This window comes from Carettochelys insculpta, chromosome 4 (genome assembly GCF_033958435.1).
Source record: "Carettochelys insculpta isolate YL-2023 chromosome 4, ASM3395843v1, whole genome shotgun sequence".
NCBI lineage: Eukaryota > Metazoa > Chordata > Testudines > Carettochelyidae > Carettochelys > Carettochelys insculpta.
This window is the reverse complement of record NC_134140.1, coordinates 58,866,576-58,887,200: the sequence shown is the minus strand read 5'-3', so window position 1 is coordinate 58,887,200 and position 20,625 is coordinate 58,866,576. Positions and strand designations below refer to the sequence as shown.

At 44.3% G+C, this 20,625-nt stretch overlaps 1 protein-coding gene across 4 annotated transcripts in view; it reads left to right on the top strand.

Moving 5' to 3' along the window:
• The window catches only part of SNX25 (sorting nexin 25), a 152,308-nt gene that overhangs the window by 27,781 nt on the left and 103,902 nt on the right, over nt 1-20,625 (top strand). For all 4 annotated transcript variants that reach the window (XM_074991844.1, XM_074991845.1, XM_074991843.1 and 1 more), the window contains exons 4-5: nt 13,972-14,144; nt 19,087-19,273. In XM_074991844.1, the coding sequence (XP_074847945.1) occupies nt 13,972-14,144; nt 19,087-19,273 (360 nt within the window). The remainder of the gene's footprint in view (nt 1-13,971; nt 14,145-19,086; nt 19,274-20,625) is intronic.

Here is a 20,625-nt window from a genome sequence, read left to right as displayed (position 1 = left end):
GTGGAAAAAAATCACTGGGAATTTTCATTAGGGGCCCAGTGTAGGCACCATCTGTTGTGCTGTCAACTCTTAGTTTTGCTCATGCTAAAGAACAAAAAGCAATTTACTTCCTGGAATTTATTCTCTGTGTGGCTCATAAAATATTTTAGTGTCGGAAAGGCATAATGCCTTCACATGAAATAAAACAGTCTGAGACTGTAAGACTTTTTTCCATGTAAAGCCAGATTCTAAGTGAAAGTGGGAGAGGAGAAAGGTTCCCTCATCCACTCAATGAGAACAGTGCCTGTTGACCAGATGTAAGGCACTATCGATGTGATCAGAAGGTGTCTGTGTTTGTGGGTTTCTTACATTTTTGCCAGGTTGTGGGTGAATGGCAGACTTATTATTCATTGCTTTTAATCTGTTCTATGTATCTTGAGGTGAGAGTAGTAATAGTGAGTGATGGGCTGCTTTTTTGGTAAAACAGTGTTGCAGGTTTTTGCCATTAGATTCACAAGGCAAGACATGACTTGATGTTAATCCTGTAAGGTAGCTGACCACTCCGATTGATGGAGTTTTAGGGCAGTATCTGCTAAGGCAAATGGGAAAACTGTCTTGTGTCTATTATTTCTTTCTGGAAATGGCAACACAGGAATCCCATCAAGTTCTCGGTACAAAGCTCTTGTTTTTTACAAGGGCTTTTTTTTCCCCTCAATAGTAATCTATAGCTTGGTTCTCAAATGTCTTGGCTCTGTTTGTTTGTATATTACAGATAATTTTGTGTCATTATAGTTGCTACACTTATTACAGTGTATTGAGTAAAGTGACATTCAGTGTAGAATAGAAACCATTGTTACCATGAAGTCAGCAAGAGCTGGTACCAAGAGAACTTGATTGAACAAAGCCCCAAACACATCGACCCTTAATGATAGCTGGAGTACAGCTCCCAGTGTCTCCTTTTTCTTTTATAATTTGTCTCCCACAGTTTAAGTATGCCAAAAACTGCTTGTCATGCTAATCCTCTGAAAACCTATATCGAGATTCATGTGAATTTGAGAGGTTGTTGCAATCAGAACAGATACGGGAAAGAATGAGGATTAAACAGTTATGAAATAGCCCTTGAATAAGTATTTTGTTAAAGTACCTCTTGGCTAGTGCCAGTCTCTGAAGTTTTGGGTTTCTGGGAATGAAGACTTTCCCAGAAGAATTCAAGATGTTCTAATTTTCTGTTGTTTGTAATACACTAGGTCTAGAAACTACAGTCAGGATCAGGGTCTCATTGTACTTGGCTCTCTACCAGCATAGTGTTTTTTGTAATCCATGTCAGACTGTTTTTGATAACAGACCCAAATCTTTTATAGAGTTCTCAGTCTTGCAAGACTAATGCACAAGTTAATAACTACACTATGAAACACATTCTCCGTTACATTTCAATAATATATCTTTGCTGAGACAACACATGCTGATAAAGTGGTTCAGGGCCCTTGATGTGATGTGTTGATTAAATTGACTTTCCTCTCAATGTACATATGTTCATTGTCTTTTAAAAAGTTCAGCCTACTTCTTGTCTTTATTGTAATGCTTTCATATACAAATCTAAATGAACTTATTTAATTTCTTAGTAGTTTCAAACAGATCAAGCAATTTTAATTCTGTTATGCTGTCAATAGGTTTAGTGATCTCAGGCAGACACAGGTAAAGAGATGCAGATTGCATGTTGCCCCTGATGGTACCCAAGGCTGCTTTGTTATGAATGTATACTGAGTACAGAATGTGCTGTGAAAATGTTTTATGACTTGTTGAATGTGCACTTGAGCTCACCCATTTCACTGTCAAGAATATTAAGAGTTAAATGTAACTTTGTGGGACTTCTTTTCTGAAAGACAGTAATTACTGGAAATAGGGAGGTCTAAAGGAATGATTTTTCAGCTGTTACTTGTTCCTGTGGAAACTCTCTCCTCCCACTTCCTATGCAAACAAATAAAATACAGTCTTATCTTTAGTGTCTTTAAACATATCTTACACTGCAGTTTTGTTTCCCTGTCTGAAGGTTTTCTGATCTTTACCATGTGAGTTTCCTCATTAATTGCTGCAGGATAGATACTGCACAGGGTTTTCAGTCTTTGGGCGTAAATTTGCCATGTCCAAGCATTCCAAGATCCAGGAGGTAAATCCTCCCTTCCCAAATAATTTTTTTTAAATTCTGCTTATTTATATTCTTTTTAATCTTTTTGGGATTAAAGTTTTTCAAGCTCTTCTCAACCACCATCAGGGCTAGAAATACATACATACACTTTTTAAGTGTGTGTAATAGTGCCAGGATCTGGGGCTTAAAGAGAAACGCCTAGTATTGCAAGACTCAAGATAGAATGGCGTGAGTTGACAATACTGGAACCAGTCTCAGGAGGCCATGACCATATTATAAAGAGTTTAGATAAATGAGAGTGAGGTTGGGGTGCAAACCTAGCTGAAGGGCTCACTTGGGCATTCACTAGTCTGCTGTGAGGAAGCCATCCACTGGATTAGCCTTCAAAATCTGAACCAAGTCCAGGTGCTTGTCTTTAGGCATTGTCTTGGTGTGAAGGCCTTCTATTTAGTGCCCTCTCCTAAGAGCTTGGACACAGCAATCCAATTGCCCAGTACCTAGAGTTAGCACTGACCACTCAGGCTTCCCTGATGTAAATTAAAGGAACTTTCTACCAGAACTCCCAGCCATGTGGTTGCTCTGATGTCACAGATTAATTCCTCATAGGGCGAGTGGTAGGTATAACTGGTAACTAACAGGCGGAGGCTTGAATTTGAAAACACAATTGTTTTCTACTTAATAGTGTGAGAAATCTATAAAAATCCTCTCCATGAATTTCCATGCCTTAGTTTCCTCACCAGTGCATTCTTCAGGAAGGGTCAGAGTCCTCTAGGGTATCTGAGCTCCTTCTCCAGCATTGCATGGCTTGTCTTCTCAGTTATGCAGTCCCTCCATTCCTAGGACCTAGCTCATCTTGCTTTCTCTGACCTTGGTTGGTTTCACAGCCAACCTGAGCCCCACTTTCTATGAAAGCATGCCTGTACCTTCACATCTCATGCAGAAAGCTTTGTGTGGGTCTGTGATCGTGTTTACGCAGCAAAGAAAAACCTGTGACTAGACAATGCTAGCCAACTTGGCCTTGTGGGCAGGGACTGTGAGGGTGTTTTATTGCTGTATTGATTTCTGGGCTCTAGGATCGTGTAGAGTGTGGGGGCGGGGGAGGCTACAGAGGGGAGGGAAGGAAGGAAGGGTGGGTATGACTCTGGAACTCAGAATTCTGTGTAGAATGAAACAAATAGCCTGAGCCCCATGAGCTCAAGTTGGCTAGAGCAAGCTAGTCACCATTTTTAATTTATGTAGACATATCCTGTGAGTCTTGCCTGACCCATGGAACCTTTCTAGTGTTTTTGCAGGCTAGCTAGCATCAGTATCTTGTTATCTTTGTTCTGCATTTGGCGACTTTTCCACTCCTTCCTCTTCACCAGCTCTCTGCAGATAGGTAAGGGGAAAATGGTTCTTTTAGGCTTGAGTTAACTTCTTTTGCCAAGGTGCTTCCATCTGAATAGGTGTCCTCTGAAGTCTAATAACCTGCCATTGTACCTGGTATTGAAGAGACGTGACAATGCCGTTATTAGCAAAAGTGGCATTCACGTGTATAAATAGGTATGCAGTGATACAGCAGTTTTCATAATAACGTCATAGTAATTAGAGAAAAGTTGTGCAGGTAGATTCTGCCAAAGTGTCACAGGGTTCCAGTATGGAAGAGGTTGGGAACCCTTGTGACAGGTAATGGTGCAGTACTAGAGGATTGTGGTAGATGTTACCTTGCTAAAAAGCCAGTGGTGTTAGTTTGGGGTTTATAAATATACATTTATAAATAGGAAAGAAAATTGTAATAGCTTCTTGTCCATAGTAGTTTTTAACTTTTTAATAGTAAGATCTCTTGTGGTAAGGTTGCTGAGCATCCTGTAGACCTCATCCATACACACTAAAATACACTTTACAGTTATTGTCATCTTTTTTTATTAAAAGCTTTTTGTAAATTATTTTTAAATTGGTGTTTTCCACATTCCAGTCCTCTTAAATCCTGTGAGTGAACTGGAGGATTGGTAGCATCAGAAATAAGGTCGCTGTGGGGGTCGCTAACAAAGGCATTTGAATACAGATTCAATATCCACACTGAATAGAGGAGGGCACCACCAGAGCATCACTTGCCACTTCTTGTGAGTGCAAAAATTAAATTTCATTCAGATCCAGAAATGATGAACCACATGGAAGAGCTCTCTGGAGAAAGGGTTTGTTTGGTGTGTTGTTTTTTTTTTTTAAATTGTTCTGCCTACCTGTGGTTACTAACCTTTCCTCTAAAGATTATATGTACCAATATTTCACATATTTTGTGATAGCCAAAGAAAAGGCCCTGGCTTTCTTAACCAGTTACATGATTTCTTATCCACACCAAATTGAGTGCATGTTCAAAGAACTTGTAAGATGACAGTATATCTGAAATGAAACTCCTGAATGATTGATCGATGTTGGCTTCACTTCACAAGGAAGTAAAAAGTAATCATCTGTAATGTATGCTGTGCAAACTACAAATGTTACTGTCTACATTGTCAATTTAATACATAAAATATAATTTAGTATACGTCAGTCACTAAAAGGGTAATTGTTTCTTAGCCAGTGGCCGGGTAATGTGCAGTGAGGTACCAACTATGCCCTTGTTACCATCCGAGTCTTTAACTGCTAGAGCGCAGGGCTCCTAGCACTCTCACCTATGGCCAGGCTGTGGTAACCAAATGGTTAAAGTTCTTTTTATTGTGCCAGCTGTGTTGCAGTGACAGAGAGTGACAGCAGTCAGGCTTAGATCTTAACTAGTTACAAGTTTATTAAGCTATAGTTATAAGCGTGGGGTTACAAAAGGCTATTGTCTACTTCTTTATGCTAGCAGAGTACAGGTGTTAACAGGTTACATTACAATTCAATACCACGACGTCTTAATGCAACAGCATCTATCTATAGAGCTCTAATTCTTTAACTGTGCGCACCAAAAGGAGACCTGAGTATGGGTACATCTTACCCTCCTTAATATGGGTGTATCTTACCCTCCTTGCATCTCTCGATACCAGCGTAGCCAAGCCAGGATCGGTCACTCAGTTCCGCGGAAAGACGAATACGAAATTGGGCGTCCCCAGTTGCAAACCTCAGGAGGCAATCACCTGACCCAACCAGCAGGTAGTTGGTGGGAATGCACTCAGAGTCAGAGTGCTGTTGGGCCCATCTTTATACCCCTTGGGTCAAGTATCCTCTTTCTTATCTGTGGTGCCAGATCGTACTGGTCTGTTTTTTGTGATGCCAGTTTTTACAAGGGCAATTCTTACTTAATTTGCACTTGTAAGACTGGAGATAAGCAATTTTGGGAGTACAGGACATTCTTTTACAAGGACGGAGATTTCTCTTCTGGGATGGCTGTGTGGGCGCATCAAATCCATCAATGCCAGCTGGGGGTAATTTCCTGAGGTCCCCTTATTGACGGTTGGCCTGTTAGCCTTTTATCTGTACTTTGTTTCTCAGGGTCACGATGAGCTAGCACATCTGGGCCTCTGTGGAAGACATCAAAGACTGTCCTGTTTAACTGGTGTTTAGTGCCCTGTGTGCTCTGAGGCACCTTAGAGGGGAGGCAAAAGCTGGTCTGTAGTGGGTAGATTTTGTCTGGCTACGTTGTTAAAGACACAGATGTGTTGAGTTGCCACTTTCGCTGTTTCTCTGTGTGATTTTGAAGCTGATGAAGTAATGTGTTTAATTAAAAGCTTTGCGAGGTACCTCTTTTGGGAGCCACTCAGTCCAGTTTAAGATTTGTTTCAGTTCACTCAGCCATTGTTTTCAGAATGTAGGGCTAATCAGCTACGTTTTCAAAAACATTGTGTGTAAGTATCTGTGTGTAAACTTAGTTAGGGATTTTCAAATATCAATTTGTGTCTTTTCTGTTTGGAAAATCCAGTCATGTAGTCATAACAGATACTTCTGTGCTCAGAGGTTGAGTCAAGGTGGATGATGTACTGTTTTTTATTTTATTTTTTTTATTGGACCAATGTCTGTTTTGTGAGAGAGACAAACTATTAAGATAATAGCTCAAAACTTCTCCTCAGGTCTAAGAAATGTTCTCAGTGTGACAGCTAAATATAAGATGGAGCAAATTGTTTTCCATAAGTACCTAACATATTTCTAGGGGACCACCTGACCTGAAATGGCCAGTTAACACTCTATCATGGTGGTGTGGTGTGTCTTTTTATCATTTTCCTGTGAATGCAGTTAGTCCCTTGTTTTATTCACATAGTTGTCATCTGAAGTATGACACTATGAGGTACACCGGGGGTGACTATCTGTCCCATTTTTTCCTGGGACAGTTGGGTGTGACAAGGTGGCAGCCCTCGCTGCCAGGAGCTCCTCCACTTAGAGGCTGCCCCATTCCCTAGTACCCCACAGGGGCAGTCCCTACTGCTGGTGAGCTCTGTCCCAGGGTGGCCTCTTTATTTCTTGGCACCCCTCCCCCCACCTTGGGAGGTTGTGGACCCCCATCCTCCACTTCCCCTCATCAGGAGGCTGCAGAGTCTTCATCCATGGTGCTTCACTGTGGGGCAGCTGCCCGCATCGCTGAGGAGCCCTTACATGGAACAGCAGCCTCCCCATCCCTGAAGGCCAGTGTCCCGTATTTGCCATAGGACAATGGGGTCATCCTAGATACACCACCTGCTGTGATAGGCATGTGTGGGGACCCATGAATCTTGAAAGTGTGTGTTATGAGACAGCCCTCCAGTCTGCTCCCACACGTGTGCACTTACCTGGGATATTGAAAAGGATTTAGGGGAAGTTCTTTATGCAACTACAGCAGAAGTTGATGCTGAAAAAAATCTAGTGGTGCTCTGTGTGCACGCCTGCACATGTGCATACTGCAGTTAAGTTTCCTGTTTCCACTAATGGCTGTTGCTGTTTGTGAGGGTAACATGTACCTCGTGAGCTATTTTCTCTCTCATACTCAACCCAAGATGGATCTCCAGCAGAAGAGAGACTTCCTCCAGTAGGTACCCTGCCCATCATGTCCATGTCTTTCCAAATCCATCAAAGTACAGCTACCCCCAGTCCTTTTGCAGAAGTCCAAGGGACTCTCTCACTCTGCAGGAATCTGTGCATGCCTTTGTACATCAGTGTCAATAACTTGTTCCAATAGAGCTGGGAGTGATAAGGTTGTGATGGAAAGCAGGCAGTGAGAAGGAAAAGAACTTCAGCTAGAGATTAACCTATTTACAGATAGCTAGATAGACACTCATCCTGGGTTTGATCCTCTTCCAAACTTCAGGTGGAAAAGCAGAAAACTTTTCCATAAGCTTATCATCCAGAGAATGCTTCTATTTCTTGGCAGTGACAGCCCTTTCAAATGATACTCTCTCTCCTACGTGGCAAGTACGTCTGTTTTTGTTCTTTTAAACAGCTCCATTGAATACTTTGTAGGATTTCATAAACATATCAAACAGTTTCTCCCTTGTGGCAAGAAGATTGATTAATTGAGGGTTTCCATTTCTCCCTGTCTCATTACAAAGGATTCATTAGCCTGGAGGAAAACAAAGGTAATCAGCATAAGGCCTGCCCAGTAAACAGAAACCAGTGTCACTCATGCTTCCGCTCCCCACAATCTACTAATTAAGTAATTTGGCAAAGAGCATACATGCAATGATGGATACAATTCTCACTGTTGGACAGCAGCAGTTGATCCTAGAGGGCAAATTTGGGGTCCTTTCTGCAACTCTTCCATGAGATGTCTGTGAATTTTTGGGAAAGCACCAAGAAGATCTGATGAAAGTTGTATTAGGCAGCAAATAAAACTTAGCAGGAAAGTTAGAGGTCATTTTCACACATTTGCACAAAATAAAGCATCCTAAACACCACCACCACCAACATGGGCTGAGTGCCTATTGATGTCCGATGCCTCCCTATTTCCTTCCATCGTTCCCTGTCCAGTGCAGAGTGGCTTAATTTCTGTAGACTAGCTCTGCACCAACCTACTGTATGGTCTGCCTCTCCTGTTCAAACTGTCCATCACGCCAAATATCAGAATCTCTTAATTTTTCATTCATTCCACAGATATGCCCAGATAACTGTAACTTGCATTGTATAACCTGCAGTAGGTTCTCTTTTCAGCTGTATCTTCCTATATAATTCTTCACTGGTGACCTTCTGCATCTATCCAGGATCTTTCTAAAACAACTCCTCTCGAAGGCCAATATTCTTCTCTTTGAATCTTTTGTTATCACCCATGTCTTACATCCATACCACATGTTGCTGAATACACACGTTTTCAAGATGCTTGGCTTTGTTCCTAAACTAATAGTTTTGCTTTTCCAGATCTTATCCATCACCTTCAAACTTGCTCTTGCTTTCACTATTCTAGTTGCTATTTCCTTCTTACAGTCTAGATCATACATTTTGTCAGATGAGTGTCAATGCACTGATTGTGAAAAAACAATATGAATGAAATTTGATGCCAGTACAGCTAACTGAACTGTAGGAAGTGGACATGGTGATTGAATGATGGGAAGTCCAAAAACATGATAGATATCTTCTTGATAAGAAGATGGTTAACATCAGTACAGTAGTACCAAATTTCCCAAGGAGCAAATATGGACTTGGACCACAGTCTAGTGATTGCAAACATCAGGCTGAAACTCAAGAGAAAGTAAAGGATGGCACCAGTAATGGATGAATTAAAGTCAGGGACAAATATTTACCAATTGGCTTATTCTTTCCATTCTGTTTCTGTGATAGACCCATCTTGACCACATGCCAGTAAATTCTTGGAACTGGGCCAACTCAGCTAAGCTAAATTTGTCTGATACTGTAATACTACCTAATTTTGTAAGAGACGAAAATGCAGACAGACTATACAACTGCTTCCTAGCTGTAGGAACAGTTAATGCTCCAGAGAGATAGGAGTGTTTGGCTGCAGTCCCAAGGGCTGGGGGGGGTGGTGATCCTATGGGGACTACACTGATCATGGATGGAATAGAAAGATAAAAGGCAGATTTAATCCCAGTCCAGTCATCTGTGCTTTCAATCCCTTTCTTGTATTCTGAAAGTGTTTAGCCATAAATGATGGCATAGACATCACTTACAGAAAGTGTGTGAGGTGGTCTCTAGTAGTATCTGAAGTGATGGGCTAGAGTGCCTGGAAACAGTATTTTTGCACACACGTGTGTCTCCAGGCCCAGATGGTCACTGTCTTGTCCAAGTACTAACACAACTGTTGTTCAAAAAGAAGCTAGTGGTGGACGGTTTTAGGCTGGTAGATTGTAAAGCTGGAAGAATATACTATATCTAGTGAGCTGACCTCCTGTAGCCTGTATAACACATGCCATAGGACTTTCCTGAGTTAGTTCCTATATGAACTAAAGCATTCATGTTATGTCATTCTGGCCTCATAAATCATTATTATAATAATTTATTAATTCAGGTAACTTGTTGAGGGGAGGAAATTCGGGATCACATTCTCCCCCTACCCTGATTTGCTGCTTGGGTTGTACTTGAACATGTAGACATGGATGGAGCATGCTCATTAACAGCAGCTGCCCTCATCCTGCCACTAAGCTATTGGCAGGTTTGGGTCGTCTCTGCTTAATTTAATGTATTCTGCTCCCAATCTAGGATTTTTAAAACATGGTACATACAGCTGCTCTCTGCATGTTGGCACTGAATTCTGGGTGGCTACTTCATCAGACCAGTTCAGCAGGGCAAGGTTTTAACATGTAAAAGGAGATCAAAAGTTTATCTAAAACACCCAGGACCTCTGCCAAACTGGTCTGGGGACAGGTTTGTGTTGACAAATAGCTACCTGTAAGAAGAGACCATGGATGGAAGTGCTTGATGCAGTATAGTGACAGCTGTAGGAAACTGATGGGGATGTGCAGTATACTAGTATGAAAGTGCAGTGAAGAAGACAGCCAAACATTCTGAGACCAGAAAGAAGAGGCGGTTTGACCCAAAAGTCAGAGACCAGTTCCAGTGCAGTTTGCAGGAGGCCTTCCATTGTGATGGGGGGCAAGGACACCCCTCTCATGAGCCAGTGCTCTATAGACAAATATGCAGAGTATCTGCAGACCCATGAGGCACCTTTGGTTTGTGCACAAAGAGAAGCAGGTATATTTCCCTGTGACTAGAGTATATGGCTGTACCTGCTGTTTCAATATGTACTGTTGGATTTCTGTTGTCTATTTTTCTGAAATAGAGAAGTGGCAGAACAGCAACCACCTGAGTAATAGGTGGTTACTGCCAGCCAGGACCTGCAGAGGCAACATCTGTGTATGCCTGGAGCAGAAACCAATGGTAGAGGATAAGGAGAGAAGTTGTTTGGGTGAGGAATAGCATATCTGGGCCCTCACTGCAGTCCGAGAGGCTTCTACTGAACTAGAATCCCTGCTTCCTGTGGAAATGACCATGGGGCCTCTCCAGGACACACAACACCCCTCCCATAGTACCTGCAAAGAGGTGCATCTGGAACCAACCTATGCACTGTCTCTTGACTTCCAGACCAATGCTGGAAGCATGTGAGGCACCTGTTCCTGCAAGAACTGCCAGACAGGGCACCTCACTCCACTCCTAGAGCCACTTGCATGTGCAGGAGATGCTGCTGCCATGCAACCAAGAGTCAAGGCAGGAAGCAAGAGTAATGGGGTGTGCGGATACTGAGTACCAGCTTTGTTACCCGTGTGATCACTTTCTCATGCAAAGATCTATCTTTGCAGCCCCCCACCATTTTTCTTTGTGTACACTCTTCCTCACACTTTTAATTACATAAAACTGCTTCAGCATCACGCACTTTTGATTGTGCTTAGCCAAAACTCTTTCCACTGTCTACATTTCCCAACAGGCAGCCTCTGCAGCACTAACCCTGGCACCAGCTGAGTCTCTACTCATCCAAGTTGTGCCATGGGGTAACCGAACATTAATGTGCTCAACTCTGACACATATGGACATGCTTTGAAACTCTCTTCAGTGCAGCTAGCCCCACCAGCAATGGCCCCCAAAGGTGCACCCTCTTTCCAATGTACTTAGTAATCTTGTACTCCCATCTGTCACCATTTTGAAACCTCCCAGGAGGGAATTCTTTAACTGGGGTGCATAACTTCATGGTTTTTGTACCAGTCATGATGTTTTGGAATTGTAGTTTGCTTACTGAGCTGGATACATACGACATGTTACTTATTATGAAAGATACATGGAAATTTACAATTTATGACTACTTAAGAAAAACATGTGAGCTGAATTCAGGAAGTTACAACATTCCATCATAAATCGGTTGTTTTTGATGAAGTGGCTAGTGTCTAGAGTTCAGTGAAATTCTTCACTGCTGTGTCAAAGAGCCTAATAGAATAACTTATTCTGTAGTTGAGTCCAGACTTATTCTGTGCCAATGTTCTTTTAATATTATTTTTATTACATTATTATTTTTAACATACAACAGAGCATTCCATTCACAGCAGAATATTCTTTATGTACTTGTTTTCTCTTGCAGGCCTGTGAGAGTGATGGATATATTTCCATTTAGGAACATAGGAATTGTCATATATCTACAGAGCACTGGCGCATCTAGGCGAGTGTCCTGTCTCTAAGGCAGCACTTCCCAAATCATTTCATTGAACACTGGTGTTCTCCATGATGTGGATAGGTGTTTTGTGGAAAAAGTTTCAGTGCTAGCAGCATTTTTTCCTTCTAAAATATTAAATAAGAAATTGTGCATATCAAAAATACTAAGGTATTTTAAATAGTATTTAGATTGGAGGAATATTTATAACGTGTTTATAATGGTATATTTGTTATACAACTCATGCAAAAACACCCTTCCCATTAAAAAAAAAAAAAGTCAAATGTTACTTATTTTCCAGTATTTTTTCTATAAAAATAGCAAATTTATAAAAACACAATTTAAAAATATTTTTCCAGATCTGATTTTGTTTTGCATTTCTTGTTCATAAAAACATTTTTAAGCTTTAAGAATGGACAGTCCTTTTTTTGAACCCTGTTATCCTTTTTTGTTCTTATGCAAAAAAGACACTAACCATCCTTCTTTTGGCTGTTGCATTGATGTGTTGCTCTGGGTTTAGACTTAATTTTTATACTTAGTTATAGGTTTGCTAACTGTCTTCCTATCAGAAGGGCATTAGTTGTTCATTGAGATTTTTTCTCGTGTATTTTTTATTCCTTGTAGAATAAGGCATCTAAAAAACCTCTTTTGAATCAGCTTTTGAGCATTACATGTAACAATTTTTTTGGTATGAACCCTCCTTTCCACTGGACCAGCATGTGTGTATTTCATCAACATATTCCGGATACAGAGTGTTCTGTGCCCAGATTAGTTTGGGAAATGCTGCTCTAAGGTTATGCCTACACTATAACAGGGAGTGTGATTTCTAGCTCTAGTAGACTGGTGACCTAAAAATAGCAGTGTAGCCCAAAAGCAGCATAGGTAACTGTTTGGGCTCGTCATCCCAATGCATACCCAGGGCTTGTACTCGGGCAGCTCATTTGAACTCCCGCCAATGCTCCCTTAGGCCATATTGCTGCTGTTTACATAAGCTGGGAACCATACTCCCAGCTGTAGTCTAGACATACTCTAAAAGAAGCCAGCACCAGATGCTTCAGAGGAAGGTGCAAAAAACCTTTTATTGGAGAATTATGGAATAACCTGCTGATTAGAAAAAAATTCATCTTAATGCTCATAGTCAACTCTTTGCTCAGACCACGAAGCATGGGAATTTATTCCGTATTAAAAAAGAAATGATCCTGTGTATTATAACTCTGGATGCTCTTCCCACCGCCCCATTTTACTTGGAGGTTTAATGATACCTCGTGGCAATGTGTTCCACAGAAGAACCACAGACTTCCATCTTCGTCAGTTTTGAAATTTACCATTCAGTTTTGCTTCCCCTTATCTTGGTATTATGAGAGAAAGTGAACAGGAATCACTGTATACCTTCTCAGTACCATTCAATATTTGATTATACCTCTACCATGTCCAACTTTCATTTGTCTCCACCCAGAATTGAGCAGGCTCAGTCTTTCCTATCTCTTCTCATATGGGCATTTTCCCTTGGCTAATTTGCATCCTCTATTTCTGCTAACATTTTGAAACGAGGAGAACAAAACTGCACATAAGATAAAGGGGCTAGATTGATCTATTTAAGATGTTTTAGTATTTATCACATTATTCATACATCCCACTTTTATTTATTTTTCCACTAGTTAATATTGTCTGTGAGTGTTGAAAATTCTCAGTCAGCTAGTTATTCAGTGATTCTTTGTTTGGGAGGATTCACTTGACTTTCTCGTGTTCGTTATTCGCTCTGAAAAGTCTGATCATAGAGACAGTCGGTTTTCTGAGTGACAGCTTAGCAGTTGATCACAGATGTGGAAGATCACATCTGTTCTATGTTTAGTATCACAGCTAGATCCACTTCTCAGCCCAGCAATAATATGCAGTCCCCTGCAATTCTAATGTGAGCCTAATAATTAGTCCGCAGTAAACAGGTCTGTTTGCATCTTTAGTGCTTTGCCTTCTCATTTGGGTGTGTTGGGGGCAGGGAATGGATTAGGTTTCATGAACATCCACAGGAGTGACTAGAAAACAAACTTTTTATTTTTTAAATTCACCCATCTCCCCAGGGGCTTATTCTGAACTGTAATGGCTTATTCTATATTGCTGTGGTTTAAAACATGTTCTTATTTGTACGGGTATAGAGAAAAGATTGGGCAAAGGATTAAAATGGGGTAAATGAAGGCTTGCCTCAATATAACCAAAAAATAAATAGATGACTGTAGTTTTTGTGTGTTTTCTGGATATGGTTATGTCCCTGGTATTTTTGGTAATGGTGACTAACGATGCATTGTAATTTCAACTGAAATTCTGGTACCCTTTTTAATAGGCAGGAAGAGCAGCCAAGGCCATTTTTACTCCATCCATGCTTAAGAAATTCTGAAGAAGAAGTAAGATTCCTGCAATCATGTTCTCAAATTCTGGTGTATTGTCTCCTACCATCAAAGGACGCCCAGTCTCTCAGCTTGCGCATACTCCTCGCAGACATGCTTGCAACAAAAGGTAGATTATAGATCAGAGATAATTTACAAAATGTCTACTACAGTATTAGTGATTATAAGTTTAATATATTGACATCACAATTTAAGTTCTAAAATTAATCTTTTGTAATAACCTGCTTAAGCAGAGAATTAAAAATCATAGCATTAGCTAATTAAAGATAAAGCACTGACATCTCTGGGGCAGATTTTAGCCAGGTGCTTCATTTATGTGTTTAAATACAGCAACTGTGTCTACACATGCACAAAACATTGAAATAAGCGGCCCTTTTTCAAAAGAGCGGGAGGAGTGTCCCCACACGTAAAACTGTCTTTTGAAAGGAAATTGAAAGAACGGGGTGCAGATGTCAAAATCCAAACCCCAATCCCAGACCAGGAAGATTGGCCCCTTTTCAAAATACTAAATTGGAAGCGTACACATGTAGACGCTCCACAGTCAGCTTTTACGAAACATGGGTCTATCATGGCGTCGGTCAGCTGGAGCGCGGGCCACTCCAGCTGGCAGCAGCAGGGCTCTATGGTCCCTGTGTCCAGCTGCCTTAAACCCGCACGCATGCAGGAAATCCGTGGCAGGAAACTGAGTGTGTACTAGGAGCAGCCTCTACATGTGCTGCAGCATGGCCAGCAGCCAGGCCCCCCCACAATCCCCACGCTGCCCCCCGAACCCTCGCAGGGCTCCCGGGGGGATGGGGGGAAGGGCCCCTTCCTGGACAGAGTGGGAGCTGCAGGACCTCCTCAGCCTGTGGAAGGAGAAGGAGGTTCTGCATGAGATGAGGGTCAAGTGGCGCAATGCCCCTGCCTTCGGCCACCTGGTGTAGGGCCTCCAGACCAGGGGCCACCCGGAGCGTACTGCAAAGCAGGTACACTCCAAGGTCAAGGATCTGCAGCAGGCCAGGCTGGCCACTCAGGGCAGCTCCAGCCATATGCCCCTTCTTCCGGGAGCTCTGGGGCATCCTGGGGCCCCAGGACAGCTCCCCAACCCCGTTGTTCCCAGACACCTTGGCCAAGGAGCTGCAGCCGGGCGAGGAGGAGGAACAGCAGCCTGGACCAGGGACCCAGAAGGGGTGAGGGGACCACGGAGTGGTCGAGTGAGGAGGGAGCCCTCACCATTGTCATCCCCTCCTGCTCCTCCAGCTGGGCAACTGGGAGCCGGACGTCACCCAGGGACCCTCTAGTACATACAGGGAGGGGCGCACACCTGCTGCACAGGGTGGGGGTGAGGCAATGGCTAGTTGCCTGCACACAGGACTGGTGGGCCCAGGCCGTACACAGCCCACCCTCTACATGGCATGCAGCACCCCACAGTGGCCCACCAGCAATGTCCAGCACCCACCTTCAGTGGACAGCACCACAAGCTGCAGTGGGTGGCCCACAGCCAGGTCCCCTCCGTCCCGGGGCACATTACTGATATGCTGTCCTCCTCTCCACACAGCTGCACCATCCATGGGCCGGGAGAGCCCTGTGCTGTCCCTCGTCCCCAAGAGCCACCCACCCCTCAGCCCTCAGAGGCACCTGGACGCCACCCCACATAGTGTGCCATCAGGGCTGTGGCTGGAGGGCCCCCCTCCAGGCTGAGGAGGACCTAGCCAGCTAGCGCCAGGCCAAGGTGGTCAAATAGCACCTGCGTCTCGCCCAGGCCGAGATGGAGTAGTGGAGGGTAGCCTGGGGGAGGCTGCTGACCACACTCAAGGGCATTTGCCACACCCTCTGAGACCATGCAGCCAACGTTGCCCACCTCCTGTCCCCCCCCAGCAGCTGCTTCCGCTGAGCCTCCCCCACCAACACCAGGCCCACTTTCTCAAGCATTACTTCCTGGTGCTACCCACTCCCTCTCCTGCCTGCTGGGGACCCCACACCGGGCGAGGCAGGGGCTCCAGGGGCCAATAGGGCTTGCAGCCCACCAACCCTGCCTTAGAACGAGCGCCCCGCCCCCCCCCCAAGTTAGGCTCCCACCCCCTGTACATAGCTAACAAGAATAGTGTAGATAAAAGTTTTATAAATGTTCACTACTCCGTGCTGTGCTCCTCTGCGGGGTGGTGGATATGTGGGTGTGGTGGGGTGAGGGTGGTGGGGGCAGTGGGTGGCAGATGTGCATGGGACATGGATGTGCATGTGGGTCAGAGATGGTTGTCGGCAAAGGCCTGCCTGAGGGCCTCCCTGATGTGGTGGCTGTCCCAGTGGGCCTGGCAGATGGGGGCAGTGCCTGGCTGCTCATAGCTGGTGCCGGCTGGAGGCCCCCCCCACCCCTGGGGACATAGGCATCCCCCTTTCTCTCCACAACATTGTGGAGGATACAACAGGCACCCACCACCTGGAGCACCTTGAGGACCCTGACCTCCAGCCGCATGTGGAGGCACCTCACCGCCCCTTTAGGCACCTGAAGGCCCACTCCACGACGTTGCAGGCATGGTTGAGGCACTGATTGAATGGCTCCGAGTGGGGTTGAGGTGTCCCGTGTACGGCCTCATGAGCCATGGCTGCAGGGGGTATGCTGCATCTGCCACTAAGCAGAGTGGCATGGTGACATCCTCCCCCACTGGGATCTCCTGCTGGGGGATGAAGGTGCCAGCAGAGGCTGGAGTTCCGGAACACACTGGCATCATGGGTGCAGCTAGCCCAGCCCACATCTATCTCAGTGAACCAGCCCATCGCGTCCACCAGGGCCTGGAGCACTGCTGAATGGTAACCCTTCCTGTTGATATACTGGCCGGCGCTGTGTGGCGGGGTGTGGATGGGGATGGGCGTGCCATCCAAAGCGCCAATGCAGTTCAGAAAGCCCAGGTCCTGGAAGCTGGTGACGGTGTTGTCCAGATCCTCCAGGCGGACAATTGTATGGAGCGGCATTGTGTTGATGGCTCTGATGACCTGCAGTGGGGGAGGGGGACACCTGCTGTAGTGCAGGTGTGGCGGCTGTCTGCGCCCCACCCCCCCAACCTCGGGCCTGTTCTGCCTGCCTTGTCCAGCCCCTCCCCCCTCCATCTGGCCCCTTGCAGCAGTGGGTTCCCCTTGCCCAGCCCCCCCATCCATGGGGGGGACGTGACCCAGCCCCACCTTACCTCTATAAGTACAGCCCCGATGGTGGCTTTGCCCACCCCAGGCTGTTGTCCTATGGAGCAGTAGGAGTCCAGGGTGTCCAGCTTCCAGATGACTATCCTGACCCATTTCTCCAGGGTGAGCGCTGGCCGGAGTGCTGTCCTGGTGCCGGAGTGCAGGGGTGAGCCAGTGGCAGATGTCGAGGCAGACCTTCAAGGACATGCAGAAGTTCTGCAGCCATGTTTCCTCATCCCACTCCCCTAGCACCATGCACTCCCACCAGTCAGTGCTGCTGGGGTGGGTCCAGAGGCATCAGGGCACCTGGGGGCGGTGCCCTGGGTGGGGGAGCCCCACGGCCCCAGGAGGACTGCCCAGCCAGCTGATGAGATCAGGTGCAGCTGCAGTGATGGTGCACAGCACTGCCAGCAGGGTGTCCATAATGAGGGTGTCCTCCTGCAGGAGCTGTCACTTTGCCTCCATCGTGGGCACGGGGGGGGCTCTGCCGGGGCGGGAAGGTCTGGGCAGCACTCGGCTCATGCAGAATGGAGGGAGGGGCTCTTTAAAGGGGCGTCTGGCTGCAGCCCCAGAAGGGCTTGTCGGCCATGGGACCCGGTCCGCAGCGTTTCCTGCCGCCCTTCTTTCAAAAGAAGGCTTGGAGCCATGTGGATGCTCTCTTTTGAAAGACCTGCGGTGGCACTTGGCCAATTGAAATGCTGATCTGATAATGGTGGCGGGTGCTCCCTTTCGACAGCCGCTATTTTGACCGCCGAACTTTGATTTTCATCCTTTCGAAAGGGTGCTCATGTGTAGACCCAGCTAATGAGTCTACTTACCTGCTTAAAATTAAACACATATTTAAGTGCTTTCCTAAATCAGAGTCCGAGTGTTAGCACCTTGCAGCAAGGAGCCATTCCCCCCTCCTCCTCTTCTGTCCTAGAGGAAACCAAACCTTCACCACTCTGCAGTGGTGTGACCTCCTGGACAGCGTTTGTGTGGTCCTGGTCTTTTTTACGTTCCTCAGATAAGTAGAATGCTATCCTGAGGAAGTGAGCTTGACAAAGGAAACCCTAATGAACGATTGATCTAATTGAGAATTTTAGTGTTTTATGTAACACACTTTGAACTGGATGATGAAACCACTAATCTCTGTCCTTTTTTGAATTTGGTATTGGGGACAATTTTTCATATTGCACGGTTCCAAGTAACCCTCTTTTGGGATGGTTAATTTTCAATTCATAATTCTGCCCCTTCATAGACTCTAGTGCAAGAAGAGCAGAGACAGATATTTGAAATGTCGTATAGTAAACTTTCATATTTTTGGCAGCCCCAGGACTGGGAGGTTGCCGGATATTGAAATACCTCTGGATAATAGAGAGGTGTACTTAGCAGCGTAGAACACTAAAGAAAAATAAAATTAGATATTAAGAAACAAAAATATATGCAGAGTACTTTATTTACCAACAGCAGTAGAGTTGTATACTGTATTCGCTATATTTATTTATACTTACTTTCACTATACTGTGTTTATGGAAAATGTAACAAAAATTTACATATGGTTAAAATGCCAGTTATTTGAGAGTTCTGGATGATAGAATGCCAGATATGAAGGAGTTTACTGTAGTTTAGATTCATCTGGTTTAATATGTGTAAACTTTTTCATAACCTGAATTTCCAGTTTCCTCAATCCCAGTGACAGTTTGCAGTAATAAATGGAAAAAATAAGCAGTTTAGGAAGAGGTAAACCTCAGTCTAAAATGAGTGATGCACTGTATAAGCCAGGAATTACGTACTTATTCTTTAGAATTTTATCAACCTTTGTTTTGTGGCCAAAATGTTACATTGATGTTGTGTCTGAGTTTGAAGATGACATTTGTTCTTCAGCAGTAATTTTGTTCTTAAATTTCTTCTCTCAGTGCTGAAGCCAACAGTGGAGCTACTGAGTGATCCTGATTATGTCAACCAAATGCTGCTCAGCCAGATGGAATACAGAGAACAGGTGAATGAGCATCACAAGAAGGCCTACACATATGCTCCTTCTTACGAGGAGTTCATCAAGCTCATTAACAGCAACTCAGACATTGAATTCCTGAAACAACTAAGGTATCCAATGTTCAGAACTAAGCATGCATCCCTTGCCAGTCCATTATTGAGACCTATGTGATGTGTGATTTCTGTGAAGCCCATAGAGGAAATATAACCCTTTACATTGAATGAAGCTCCTGAGTAATCTGCTTTCCCTTTAGTGAGCAGGGAATATTAAAATTATCTCATTATAACTGCCTAGTGTATATTAAAGTACCTCAATTATTTAAAGACGTATAGGAACCTTCTCCACAGCATGCTCCGATCAAAGGATCAGAGAAATAATGTATTGACTTTTCATTAGTATGTGATGTCTCTTTAAATTGCATTTCTGAAAAATATATCACATTTCTTTTGGGGCTGGTTGATTCTGTAACGTGAGGTTTATTGGACTGGGCTGCAGTGTGTGTGTGTGTGTGTGTGTGTGTGTGTGTGTGTGTGTGTGTGTGTGTGTGTGTGTGTGTGTGTGTGTGTGTGTGTGTGTGTGTGTGTGTGTGTGTGAGAGTGAGAGAGAGAGAGAGAGATGACCTCCTGGAAATTTTTGAGGAATTTTTAAAGGCAGATGGCTCCTAATAATGTCATCTTGAATAGATCTCAGATTGAGTTTGGAGGCCATGATTTAACTCTGAAAGAACTAAATAAAATAATAAGATCTCCTGTGGAATGAACTTCTCTCTTTCGTAGTTTTCTGTGATGTGATACCAAGGCACCTATCTAATATTAATCCTGAATACCTTGCAATGTTTTTCATCCCTCTCCTTCCCAAATCTGAGAGTTTGGCTTGTGTTTTCACCTGTTCCTTCCTTCCTCCGTGATGCAAGATAACTGTTCGTGACCTGCTTGTAAGTACCAGAAGAGGGATCCTCAGAAGGGCCCAGCAGTCTCTCTCTCGTCTGGAATAAATTCCTATTCCAGGTTTCCTGTTAGTTCTTTCCCATCTGATCTGTCTCCCTCTTGTTTCTTTCTGTCTTGAGGACAGAGTTGGGAACACCCAGCAACAGTAAATGGGTTATGTTGGAACTGTGTGGTGTTCCTAGTATCGGGGAGGGTGTCAGGCTACATTTATGACCTTTCCAGTGTTGCAACTTTCATCTCCCAGTGACCAGATGTCTTTACCTGCATGGTGCTGTGTATGTGTACCTGACAGTGCTGGTGTTCCCAAGGGTGTCCTGCTGGGAACTGCAAGTTTCCTAAGGGTGTAATCACTGTCTTCATTGCGATGAATCTTTTTTTAATGCCCAGATTTTTAAACCAATGGTCACAACTTGTAGCATACAAATGATTCTCTGACTTCGCTAATAAAAAAGGTTAACAGTAAAACTAGGTTAACCCAAGAAGTCATCCTGCAAAAATGGAAAGAATACTGAGTC